The sequence below is a fragment of the Crinia signifera genome, chromosome 2 (genome assembly GCF_055691185.1).
Source record: "Crinia signifera chromosome 2, ASM5569118v1, whole genome shotgun sequence".
Taxonomy (NCBI): domain Eukaryota; kingdom Metazoa; phylum Chordata; class Amphibia; order Anura; family Myobatrachidae; genus Crinia; species Crinia signifera.
The window spans coordinates 134582540-134596305 of record NC_139218.1 but is presented as its reverse complement, the minus strand read 5'-3'; the positions used below and the strand labels follow the sequence as shown (position 1 = coordinate 134596305).

At 42.4% G+C, this 13766-nt stretch overlaps 1 protein-coding gene across 1 annotated transcript in view; it reads right to left on the bottom strand.

Moving 5' to 3' along the window:
• OPTC (opticin) overlaps positions 1 to 13766 on the bottom strand; it is a 97294-nt gene that overhangs the window by 15028 nt on the left and 68500 nt on the right. Inside the window, exons 4-5 of the mRNA XM_083172853.1 lie at positions 2444 to 2602; positions 1585 to 1787 (exon numbers count right to left, since the gene is read on the bottom strand). Coding sequence (XP_083028979.1) covers positions 1585 to 1787; positions 2444 to 2602 — 362 coding nt within the window. The remainder of the gene's footprint in view (positions 1 to 1584; positions 1788 to 2443; positions 2603 to 13766) is intronic.

Below are 13766 nucleotides of genomic sequence, written 5' to 3'. Positions count from 1 at the left end.
TTCCACTGTATTGGTGCTTGGGGGGTCTTGCTAATGCGACATAGCACCCACCAAAATTCCACCAGAATCTGAGCTGCAAAATCCAAAAATCACTCCTTCCCTTCTGAGTCCTGCCATGCACCCAAATGGTATTTTTTGGTCACATGTGAGGCATTGCCGTACTCGGGAGAAATTGGGGCACAGATTTTGGGGTGCTTTGTCTCCTTCATACCTTCTGAAAATGACAAATTTGGAGCCAGAACTGCATTTTTGTGTAAAAAAAATAATTTTTCATTTTCACTGCCCAGTTGTACCACAATTGGTGAAACCCCTGGGGGTTTGAAATGTACACTATACCCCTAGATGAATTCCCTGAGGGGTGTAGTTTGCAAAATGGGGTCACTTGTGGGGGGGTTCCTAACTTTTAGCATCTTATGGTGCCTAGAAACCTACATGGTGCCTAAAAAATAATCTCATAAAAAGGAGGCTCCAAAATCAAGTAGGTGCTCCTTCTATTATGAAGCCTGTGGTTTGGTCAACGTGCACACTAGGGCCACATATAGGATATTTATGAAAACAAAAGAATTGGGGGAATCAATTTTTAGTCACATTTCTCTAGTAAAATGTACTGTGTTCCTTAGAAAAATGTATTAAAATTGCAAATCTGCAAAAAAAATGAAATTTTGAAATTTCACCTACACTTTGTTTTAATTCCTGTGAAACACCTAAAGGGTTAACAAACTTCCAAAATGCTGTTTTGAATACTGTGAGGGGTGCAGTTTTTGAAATGGTATCATTTATGGGGGTGTCTCACATACAAGTCCCTCAAAGTCACATCAGAACTGAACTGGTCCCTAAAAAAATCAGTGTTTGAAATTTTTTAAAAATTTGAGAATTTGCTATTCATATTGTAAGCCTCCTAGTGTCCAAAAAAATTAAAAGGAAGTTGAAATAATGATGGAAACATAAAGTAGACATATGGTCTATGTTAGTTATTAACTATTTTGAGTGGTATGATTATTTGTCTCACAAGCAGAAAATTTAACATTTTGCAAATTGCTAAATTTTCCATTTTTTTACGACATTTTGGTATTTTTCACAAAAAAACACAGACTGTATCGACCCAAATTTACCACTAATTTGAAGTACAATGTGTCACGAAAAAACAATCTCAAAATCACTGGGATAAGTAAAAGCAAAAAAAAGTTATCCCCACTTAAGTGAGACATGTCAGATTTGAAAAAAAGGGCTCTGTCAGGAACGCAAAAACTGGCTCTGTCAGGAAGGGGTTAAAAAAAAAAAAAATTCTATAAAACACTTTTTTTTTCCGCTGTAGAGTGTTTGTGTTAATAAATGTAATGCTTGCTATTGTTACATATTCTGTTTGGTGCATAAATATGTTTCCATGTCCACGGTACTGAAGGTGGAAAGTAGTGCAAGAGCTACAGTATCTGGTTCGGGAGTCGCTTCCAAGTAATCCCAGTCTCTCATAGGTAGCTCACCATCAGCTGGGGAAACAGCTTACAGTATGCCTGACATCCCTTAACATGTGTTCATTGTATTATACTGCTTGTGCTGCTAGTGACTTCTTGTTGAGTACATCACCTTGAAGGACTCTGTACGAATTCCAGAGTTTTGTAGCTGATTGAGTTGAGCATCAAGTCTAACTAGGCCTGATGGCAGCTCTGGTAAACCTCTCAGCTGATTCTCAGTCAGAATAAGTTCCTGAAGTGAGGGCAGCAGGTGCAAAGCATCATCATCAATTGTGGAGAGATAGTTACTTGAGAGATCCACATGCTTCAATTTGCCTAGGAACATACAGAGAAAGACATAGATAACAATTGTTTGATTGTGGGAAGACTGTTACAACATACAGTACAAGCCTGGTTAAATCTTTGAGTAGAACCATTGAGCCATTATTGATATATAATAAATGGAAACACTGTACACAAGTATACACTATGTGAAATTTTATTTGAGGTTGAAGCATTACCTCTGTTCCCTTTCCCCAACTGAGTACACTTCAAACATTCACCTATAAAGTTCTCACCCAATCCTCTTCAATTGTCTAAAAAAGTTACTTCACCAAAGTTAACAACTCTCTTGTTCAGCTATAGATTACGAGCAGGATCTTCTTACATCTCTGCCTGTTATAACCCAGTCTTACTTTACTGCTATTCTATTAATGTTTTGTTCCCAGTTGTAAAGTTAATAAATATATATAACAATTTAACACTTTTATAACCAGTGGCAGCTCCAGATGAATGGCTGCAGCACAGTACGAAATTCAACTAGGTGAGCCACACCAACTGGCAATGTGTTTGTTTGGAATGGCAGTTGGTGGCAGTTGCTGTGCCTCCCCTTTCTGAATTTTGAACTGCGCTGCAGCCCCAAATCTCATGCCACCCGTAGTTTTAAGTTCAGAAACAGAAATCTAAACCCCAGAAACTGAGTAATGACATACTTAGTCCGGCAAAGTCTTTAGATTGAACTCGACTGATCTTGTTAAATCGGGCATACAAGTAAGTAGTCTCTTTAGGTAATGGAGGGATACTTGTCAGGTCCACGTCATCACAATATATAGAAGTTCCGAGACATACGCACACTAAGCAGGTTGGCAGTCCTGAATGGATGGGGGGAAAATACATATTAGTGCTGTCAGAACATCCATGTAGTTTTTCATGTGGAGTGATATCCATTACAAGCTTTATTATCACATGGTAAAAAAAGAATTGTAGTACATATTATTCAGTATTTCTTTAATAATAACAAAAAAGTCAGGTACTTGTGTAGTTTGACAGCGGCACTTTCCAGCGGATCATATGCAAATCGTAAGGAAATTGTATGCAAATTGCATACAATATTTGCATCGGATTTGCATCCGATTCGATCTGCGATGCGATTTAGCACACCCCCACTATCCACGTCAGCCCAAAGCGTGTCGAGGACACAGTGTGCCCGCGCAGCGAGCCACCAAGAGGGGATGCAGAATACACATCAAGTAATCCGTGTCCTGCTGCGCTCGACACTCGGCTTGTTTTCCACATCCCCTCACCGGAAACACTGCGCTCGTCACACTTTATAAAGTCAACTCCACGCTGACGTGGATAGTGGGGGTATGAACAGATTGCGAGGATGCGTAATGCATCCCCATACGGGGTTCACTGCGTTTGCCATGCGTCGGGCTGACGTGGATAGTGGGGTGTGCTAAATCGCATCACGAATTGAATCGCATGCAAATTGTATGCAAATCGCATGCGATATTTCCATACGATTTGCATATGATGCAATCCGCAGGGAAGTGCGGCCTCGAAACTACACAAGTACCAAAGGTCATATAATTAAAATAACACCTTTAACCACTTGAGTGGTATGCCCACAGCGGGCTGTCCTGGAAAATTTTGGGCATACCACTAAGATTACGGTGTGCGCCAGTGGTGCCTGCAGCTGTGCACCATTGGCGCATCACCTGTCCGGGCACCCCCCAGTGGCTGCTCTCCTCTCCCGTCCCATCGCTCCCCCTCACCCCTCCGCTCCGGCGATCGTATGCCAGAGATCCCCTGGCCCCACAGTAGTAAGGAGGCGGCAGGCTTGGGGATGTTCGGGAGTTTGGCCACCTGAGTGTGGGCGCCTGAGACCTCCCGAGCTGCCCGAACATCCCCGATCGCTGGAGCAGAGATGAGAGTGAGGAGGAGCGACAGAAGGGGGGGGGGGGAGCGATGGGGGGTGGCCCACAACTCTGTGGTGCGTTTTGCTAGGGCAGGACAAACCTGCCCTGGTAGGTTTGTCCTGACCCAGTAAAAGCCACCACTCAAGGGGTTAAGTCTCATCACTTAACCCTTTTAGTGCCAACATCTCTGTGAGAGATGCCAGCGTCGCTCTCATTTGTTATATACATTTAAATACAAAATGCTGTGTAAAAAAAAAGATGATTTTTCCTATATAAGGTAATCATTACAGGTCATTATGATGAATAAAAATGTTTGCTTGGCAATTTTAAACACCTATTTTGACACATTCACCTGTCACTCAAAGGGTTAACATAGGCCCATTTTCTGGCAAATTAAATGCCTCCTTAATCAAAGGACGGTATATATAGTGCATAGTGACAGTGTGAAAGGCAGTAGCTAAAAAGCACTGTAAGGAATGCACAAGTGTGAAGTACATATAAATGCTAAAATATTTAAAAGCGGATAACACTCCTGAAAAAAGCTTACTAATGTGGACTTTACTGGGTCACGGTATTATACAGCCCACTATGAGTCTTAACCCCTTCCCGACATTTGACGTACATTTACGTCATGGTCGGGAAGTACTTCCCGACACATGGCGTAAATGTACGTCATGGCTTGTAACTGTCACCGCGTCTATAGACGCGGTGACAGTTTCAACATGTCTGCTGTCCCTGACAGCAGACATGTCCCTGCATGCCCAGGGGGGGCTGCGATGCCGCCCCCCCGTCGGCGATCGCTGTGATTGGCAGCCATTCACAGCGTTTTCTGTGTCACCGGCGAATAACGTTCGCCGGTGACACGCGATCGGAGGTGATTGGTGCTGTAAAGTACAGCACCAATCACCGCGGGGTGTAAGGGTGACACTGGTGTCACCCCACCTCACCCCGCCCGCCCCTAAAGGCCGTGATTGGTTCGTCGGACCGACGGACCAATCACAGCCAAGGAGGGGGATTTAAACTAACGGTGACTGCACTGCAGACGCCATTCCGGTCTGGAATTGCGTGCAGTGCGGTCACCGTGCCTAGCTGCCGCAGTATACTGACCTGAACCGAGCAAAATACTTACCTGATCACTGCTTCATCACTGCTTGTAGTGTGCTGGATGCTTCCTGGATCCTGTTACTACTTGTGACTTCCTGTGTTGTGAACTTGTGCTGCTGCAGTGTAATAGCATTAGATAGAGAGAGATAGATAGAGAGAGATAGAGAGATAGAGAGAGATAGTGTCAGAGAGTGCTATATTTTGTGCTGCTGCAGTGTGATATAGTTATAGATAGAGAGATAGAGAGAGAGAGATAGAGAGAGATAGAGAGATAGTGACAGATTGTGCTATATATTTTTTATATAACTGACTGCTGCCCCCCCTTTTGTGCTGATCAGTATAAATTAACTGATCAGCAACTTTTTGGGGGCGCAGGTTTTTTTTTATATATATATATATACCTGTCAGTGCTGCTGCTGCAGTGTCATAGAGTGATAGATAGTGAGAGATAGAGAGATAGAGAGATAGAGAGACATAGTGACAGAGAGTGATAGAGACTGCTATATTTTGTGTCTGCTGCCCCCCTTTTGTGCACCCCCAGCAACTTTTTGGGGGTGCAGGGGTTATTTTTCATATATATAACTGTCAGTGCTGCTGCTGCAGTGTCATAGAGTGATAGATAGTGAGAGATAGAGAGATAGAGAGAGATAGTGACAGAGAGTGATAGAGAGTGCTAAATTTTGTGTCTGCTGCCCCCGCCTTTTGTGCTGATCACTATATCTGAGGTGATCAGCAACTTTTTGGGGGTGCAGAGGTTTTTTTTTTTTAATATATACCTGTCAGTTGCTGCCAGTTGCACTGTCAGTTGCACCAAAGGTTGTGCACCTGCTGCCCCTCACTGGTAATCAGTGTCGCATCACTGATCACCTTTTTTTTTTTTGTGGGTGCTGTGGGGTCTTTTTTTTATTTATTTTTTACACACACTGTGATTTTGTGGGTGTCCTGTGGCCACTGTGCGCTGATCAGTGACGTACATCACTGATCAGCTTTTTCGGCACAGGGTTGATCTATTTTTTTTTTTTTTTGATCAAATTCCTGTTGCCTTTGAGCGCTGTTCAGTGACGGACGTTACTGACCAACATCTGTGCTCAATTTTTGGCGCAGGACCTTTTTTTTTTTTTTAACCCCTTCAATTTTTTTTTTTTTTTAACCCCTTCAATTTTTTTTTTTTTGTATAAAGTATTTTTTTTTTTCTGCACTACATACACACTACACACTACATACCCCCCGGGTTGAAATAAAGTTTGTACCCCCCCCTACACTATACACGTGTTGAAACATTTCACTACCAGTAACACAAAAATAAAAATGGCATCCCAAATGTCATCCCAAATGTCATCCCAGTCATCCAGAAGAATGTATTCAGCGGAGGAGGCATATGCCATGCTTGCCTCTGACTCTGACACAGCTAGTGATGCAAGCGGGGAATTTGAAGGATTCTTAAGCTCCTCTTCCTCCTCTGGTGATGAGGGACCCCCTCAAAGACGCCCCTGTAGAGCAGCTGAGACCCCCCCCCCAATAATTGATCTCGTATGGACCCCACCACCAGACAATTTTGAGCCCCAGGTTCCTGAGTTTTTGGCCATGCCAGGAATCCAATTTGATTCCACAGGTCTCAGAGAAATTGACTTTTTCAAATTATTTTTCTCTGATGATTTTATAAATTTAATGGTGGACCAAACTAATTTATATGCCCAGCAGTTTATTGCTCAAAACCCCACATCATCATTTGCTAGGTGGACCCCTGTAGATGCAGTAGAGATGATGACGTTTTGGGGTCTGGTGTTTCATATGGGCATAGTAAAAAAGCCAGAAATTAGGCAATATTGGAGTACAGATGTTCTGTACAGCACCCCATTTTACCGTATGGCCATGCCCCGGGCTCGATTTGAGACGATCCTTAAATTTTTGCATTACAACGATAATGCACAGTGCCCACCCAGAGATGATCCCACCTTTGACCGGCTATTCAAAGTCAGGCCGGTCATTGATCATTTCAGTGCCAAATTTGAAGAGATGTACATCCCAGATAAATTCATTTGCATAGAAGAGTCCCTTATACATTTTAAAGGAAGGGTTAAATTCCGCCAGTACCTTCCCAGTAAGAGGGCAAGGTATGGCATAAAAATGTATAAGCTGTGTGAAAGCACCTCAGGGTACACTCACAGGTTTAGGGTATATGAAGGGAAGGATTCAAGAATTGAACCGCCAGAATGCCCCCCCTCCCTCGTAGGTGTTAGTGGAAAAATTGTCTGGGATTTAGTGCACCCCTTCCTGGATAAAGGTTATCACCTCTATGTGGATAACTTTTACACTAGCATCCCCCTGTTTAAGGCCCTTGGTTCAAGAGGTACAGCAGCTTGCGGTACTGTGCGCAAGAACCAAAGAGGCCTCCCAAAAACGCACATTGCCCAAGTAATGAGAAGGGGTGAAAGCAGGGGAATATGCACCGAAATTATGTTGTTGGTCAAATATAAGGACAAGAGGGATGTCCTTATACTGACAACAATTCACGGAGACAGTACCACCTCCGTCCCTGTACGGACAGTACCCACACCTCAAAACCTAATTGTATCCTGGATTACAATAGGTACATGGGCAGAGTGGATCTTTCAGATCAGGTACTGAAGCCGTACAGTGCCCTGCGGAAAACAAAAATCTGGTACAAGAAGCTGGCCGTGTATATCATCCAGATGGCACTGTATAACGCTTACGTGCTATTCCGTTCTACCGGCCAGAGGGGGACATTTATGCACTTTCAAGAGGAAGTCATAAAGGGCCTAATATTTGGGAACCAGCAGGCAGAGGGCCCCAGTACTTCTAGTACTGGCCCCCGTATTGTACCAGGGCAGCATTTTCCTGATGAAATCCCCTCCACTGGAAAAAAGGGCAGGACACAAAAAAGGTGCAAAGTTTGCTATAAAAAGGGAATAAGAAAGCAAACTATTTTCCAGTGTGACACTTGCCCCGACAAACCCGGCCTATGTATAAAGGAGTGTTTTAAATTATACCACACATCTATGGATTATTAGGTTCATAATTTCACCGTGCTTCGGGGGTCTTGCTAATGCCACATAGCACCCACCATTCATTCCACCAGAATCTGAGCCGCAAAATCCAAAAATCACTCCTTCCCTTCTGAGTCCTGCCATGCACCCAACTGGTATTTTTTGGTCACATGTGAGGCATTGCCGTACTCGGGAGAAATTGGGGCACAGATTTTGGGGTGCTTTTTCTCCTTCATACCTTCTGAAAATAAAAAATTTTGAGCCAGAACTGCATTTTTGTGTAAAAAAATTAAATTTTTCATTTTCACTGCCCAGTTGTATCAAAATTGGTGAAACCCCTGGGGGTTTGAAATGTACACTATATCCCTAGATGAATTCCCTGAGGGGTGTAGTTTGCAAAATGGGGTCACTTGTGGGGTGGTTCCACTGTATTGGTGCTTTGGGGGTCTTGCTAATGCGACATAGCACCCACCAACATTCCACCAGAATTTGTGCTGCAAAATCCAAATATCACTCCTTCCCTTCTGAGTCCTGCCACTTTTTGGTCACACATGAGGCATTGCCGTACTCGGGAGAAATTGGGGCACAGATTTTGGGGTGCTTTTTCTCCTTCATACCTTCTGAAAATGAAAAATTTTGAGCCAGAACTGCATTTTTGTGTAAAAAAATGTAATTTTTCATTTTCACTGCCCAGTTGTATCAAAATTGGTGAAACCCCTGGGGGTTTGAAATGTACACTATACCCCTAGATGAATTCCCTGAGGGGTGTAGTTTGCAAAATGGGGTCACTTGTGGGGGGGTTCCACTGTATTGGTGCTTGGGGGGTCTTGGTAATGCGACATAGCACCCACCAAAATTCCACCAGAATCTGAGCTGCAAAATCCAAAAATCACTCCTTCCCTTCTGAGTCCTGCCATGCACCCAAATGGTATTTTTTGGTCACATGTGAGGCATTGCCGTACTCGGGAGAAATTGGGGCACAGATTTTGGGGTGCTTTGTCTCCTTCATTCCTTGTGAAAATGAAAAATTTTGAGCCAGAACTGCATTTTTGTGTAAAAAATGTAATTTTGCATTTGCACAGCCCAGTTGTATCAAAATTGGTGAAACCCCTGGGGGTTTGAAATGTACACTATACCCCTAGATGAATTCCCTGAGGGGTGTAGTTTGCAAAATGGGGTCACTTGTGGGGGGGTTCCACTGTATTGGTGCTTGGGGTGTCTTGCTAATGCGATATAGCACCCACCAAAATTCCACCAGAATCTGAGCTGCAAAATCCAAAAATCACTCCTTCCCTTCTGAGTCCTGCCATGCACCCAAATGGTATTTTTTGGTCACATGTGAGGCATTGCCGTACTCGGGAGAAATTGGGGCACAGATTTTGGGGTGCTTTGTCTCCTTCATTCCTTGTGAAAATGAAAAATTTTGAGCCAGAACTGCATTTTTGTGTAAAAAATTTAATTTTGCATTTGCACAGCCCAGTTGTATCAAAATTGGTGAAACCCCTGGGGGTTTGAAATGTACACTATACCCCTAGATGAATTCCCTGAGGGGTGTAGTTTGCAAAATGGGGTCACTTGTGGGGGGGTTCCACTGTATTGGTGCTTGGGGGGTCTTGGTAATGCGACATAGCACCCACCAAAATTCCACCAGAATCTGAGCTGCAAAATCCAAAAATCACTCCTTCCCTTCTGAGTCCTGCCATGCACCCAAATGGTATTTTTTGGTCACATGTGAGGCATTGCCGTACTCGGGAGAAATTGGGGCACAGATTTTGGGGTGCTTTGTCTCCTTCATTCCTTGTGAAAATGAAAAATTTTGAGCCAGAACTGCATTTTTGTGTAAAAAATGTAATTTTGCATTTGCACAGCCCAGTTGTATCAAAATTGGTGAAACCCCTGGGGGTTTGAAATGTACACTATACCCCTAGATGAATTCCCTGAGGGGTGTAGTTTGCAAAATGGGGTCACTTGTGGGGGGGTTCCACTGTATTGGTGCTTGGGGTGTCTTGCTAATGCGATATAGCACCCACCAAAATTCCACCAGAATCTGAGCTGCAAAATCCAAAAATCACTCCTTCCCTTCTGAGTCCTGCCATGCACCCAAATGGTATTTTTTGGTCACATGTGAGGCATTGCCGTACTCGGGAGAAATTGGGGCACAGATTTTGGGGTGCTTTGTCTCCTTCATTCCTTGTGAAAATGAAAAATTTTGAGCCAGAACTGCATTTTTGTGTAAAAAATTTAATTTTGCATTTGCACAGCCCAGTTGTATCAAAATTGGTGAAACCCCTGGGGGTTTGAAATGTACACTATACCCCTAGATGAATTCCCTGAGGGGTGTAGTTTGCAAAATGGGGTCACTTGTGGGGGGGTTCCACTGTATTGGTGCTTGGGGGGTCTTGCTAATGCGACATAGCACCCACCAAAATTCCACCAGAATCTGAGCTGCAAAATCCAAAAATCACTCCTTCCCTTCTGAGTCCTGCCATGCACCCAAATGGTATTTTTTGGTCACATGTGAGGCATTGCCGTACTCGGGAGAAATTGGGGCACAGATTTTGGGGTGCTTTTTCTCCTTCATACCTTCTGAAAATGAAAAATTTTGAGCCAGAACTGCATTTTTGTGTAAAAAAATGTAATTTTTCATTTTCACTGCCCAGTTGTATCAAAATTGGTGAAACCCCTGGGGGTTTGAAATGTACACTATACCCCTAGATGAATTCCCTGAGGGGTGTAGTTTGCAAAATGGGGTCACTTGTGGGGGGGTTCCTAAATTTTAGCATCTTATGGTGCCTAGAAACCTACATGGTGCCTAAAAAATAATCTCATAAAAAGGAGGCTCCAAAATCAAGTAGGTGCTCCTTCTATTATGAAGCCTGTGGTTTGGTCAACGTGCACACTAGGGCCACATATAGGATATTTATGAAAACAAAAGAATTGGGGGAATCATTTTTTAGTCACATTTCTCTAGTAAAATGTACTGTGTTCCTTAGAAAAATGTATTAAAATTGCAAATCTGCAAAAAAAATGAAATTTTGAAATGTCACCTACACTTTGTTTTAATTCCTGTGAAACACCTAAAGGGTTAACAAACTTCCAAAATGCTGTTTTGAATACTGTGAGGGGTGCAGTTTTTGAAATGGTATCATTTATGGGGGTGTCTCACATACAAGTCCCTCAAAGTCACATCAGAACTGAACTGGTCCCTAAAAAAATCAGTGTTTGAAATTTTCTTGAAAATTTGAGAATTTGCTATTCATATTGTAAGCCTCCTAGTGTCCAAAAAAATGAAAAGGAAGTTGAAATAATGATGGAAACATAAAGTAGACATATGGTCTATGTTAGTTATTAACTATTTTGAGTGGTATGATTATTTGTCTCACAAGCAGAAAATTTAACATTTTGCAAATTGCTAAATTTTCCAATTTTTTACGACATTTTGGTATTTTTCACAAAAAAACACAGACTGTATCGACCCAAATTTACCACTAATTTGAAGTACAATGTGTCACGAAAAAACAATCTCAAAATCACTGGGATAAGTAAAAGCAAAAAAAAGTTATCCCCACTTAAGTGATACATGTCAGATTTGAAAAAAAGGGCTCTGTCAGGAACGCAAAAACTGTCTCTGTCAGGAAGGGGTTAACATACTGGTGGACGTATATCCTTGTATATCAATGCCTATTTCACTACAGATTGTAAGCTTGCGAGCAGGGCCCTCCTACCTTGAACTGCCTGTAAATACCCAGTTTGTTGTATTACTGTTTCCTATTGTAAAGCGCAACAGACTTTTCTGTGCTACTGTATATAAGAAATTGTTAATAAATAAATAAAATACATTTACTGTCTAATGCAGTGATTCCCAAACTGTGTGCCGTGGCTCCCTGGGGTGCCTCGGGACACTTCCAGGGGTGCCACGGGTTGGTTGTCAAGAACCAATTCAAATTATTTATGATCAATTATTTATGGACAAAAAAAGTGCTGGTGGCTGTCAGTCATAAAATATGTGTATAATCAGAAGTAAATCATGCCCTTTACCACATAACTGAACCTAAGAATCACATAAACACAATATACTTAGTTTTATATATACATATGTTTGGCCTAGGGGTGCCGTGGAAAAATTCTGATACTCCAGGTTGCTGCGATTTGAAAATGATTGGGAACCCCTTGTCTAATGTATTAGGAGATGCTTACAAGTTGGTAGGTTCAAAGTAAATGTGACAAAATAAATTAAACATTGATTCCCAACTAGTGTGACAGGATACACTTGATAGAAAACAAACAGCAGTCGATACAATACCCTTATCTCAATCTCTCTTGGATTAGTGAATTCTGACTCAGATGTGATGTTATTTACATATAACATGCAGAACAACACATAGTGATTAACCATTTAACTACATATCAACATTATTTCCTGACTATCCATCTCAATCAAGCTACAGTATGAAGACCGATTACAGTAATTCGACTGACTGATTACTCAGGACTAGCCTTGTTGGAGGGGCCCATCAGGGGCCTGTGTCTGTTGTAAAAGGGTAGAAATGCCCGACCGTTGCAGCTTTTTGATGTTGCTGTGCACAGTCATTTTTTGGGGGTGGTATGGGGAGAAGCAGATTTGTCTACTACCCCCTGTAGACCCCCCTTCCCAGTACCCAGTACCCATACCCTTGTTTTGCAGTGTTTTATGGAATTTAGAGAAATGGAAAATATGTGTGGTGCGCGAATCAACAGTGGCTGGCACAGGGCGGTCAAGCCCAAAAATACAATAAATACCCAATAAATTGTACCAGACGTTTCTCAAAAAGTATAACAATTTATTACATATTAAATCAAAGCATAAAATTGAATTACAAATTTACAATTTATAAAAAATCACACTATAAGTGCAGGTTCCTAGACATAAAGTCCAAGGGGATAGGTTTTAAATCACTGGGATAGCAATTATGAACAATGGGTGGCTGAGATAGATGAGGGTGCTGACAAGAGTTTATATTACCATCCTGGTCGGTCTGGTGGGTGTTTGCTTGTCCAGACAATGGAATGATAGTCCAGAGGGTGCCCTATGTTTGCAAGGGCTCAGGCTCTCCACTTGGTGTATATGTCCTCTTGGAAACTGGGAAATTAGGGATCGAGCAGATATCCCAGATGATGGAACTCCACATTTCTCCAGGGAGGACGTCTGTAAGTGGGAAATGGACTGTGTGCCGTGCTTTTGAGGAAATTTAAGATGGATCCCGCTTAGCGGTGGGTGGTGTCAGTCACCAAATCTCAGCAGCACAAATGTGGGTGTTTGGAAAGCTCAACGCATTTCCCCGGATCTAACCTCCGGCTTCTTCAGGAGCTGAAGAAGCCGGAGGTTAGATCCGCAGAAACGCGTTCTGTTTCTGTGCTGCTGAGATTTGGTGACTGACACCACCCACCGCTAAGCGGGATCCATCTTAAATTGGTCCAAGAAATTTCCTCAAAATCACGGCACACAGTCCATTTCCCACTTACAGACGTCCTCACAGGCGAAATCTGGAGTTCCATCATCTGGGATATCTGCTCGATCCCTAATTTCCCAGTTTCCAAGAGGACATATACACCAAGTGGAGAGCCTGAGCCCTTGCAAACATAGGGCACCCTCTGGACTGTCATTCCATTGTCTGGACAAGCAAACACCCACCAGACCGACCAGGATGGTAATATAAACTCTTGTCAGCACCCTCATCTATCTCAGCTACCCATTGTTCATAATTGCTATCCCAGTGATTTAAAACCTATCCCCTTGGACTTTATGTCTAGGAACCTGCACGTATAGTGTGATATTTTATATATTATAATTTAATTTTATGCTTTGATTTTATATGTAATAAATTGTTATACTTTTTGAGAAACGTCTGGTACAATTTATTGGGTACAGCCAGCGCAGGCACTATTCTTTTGTTTTATGGAATTTACATTACCTGTTGTTTTTTTTAAAAATATTAATAATTAAATATAATGTAATGGTGCCAACT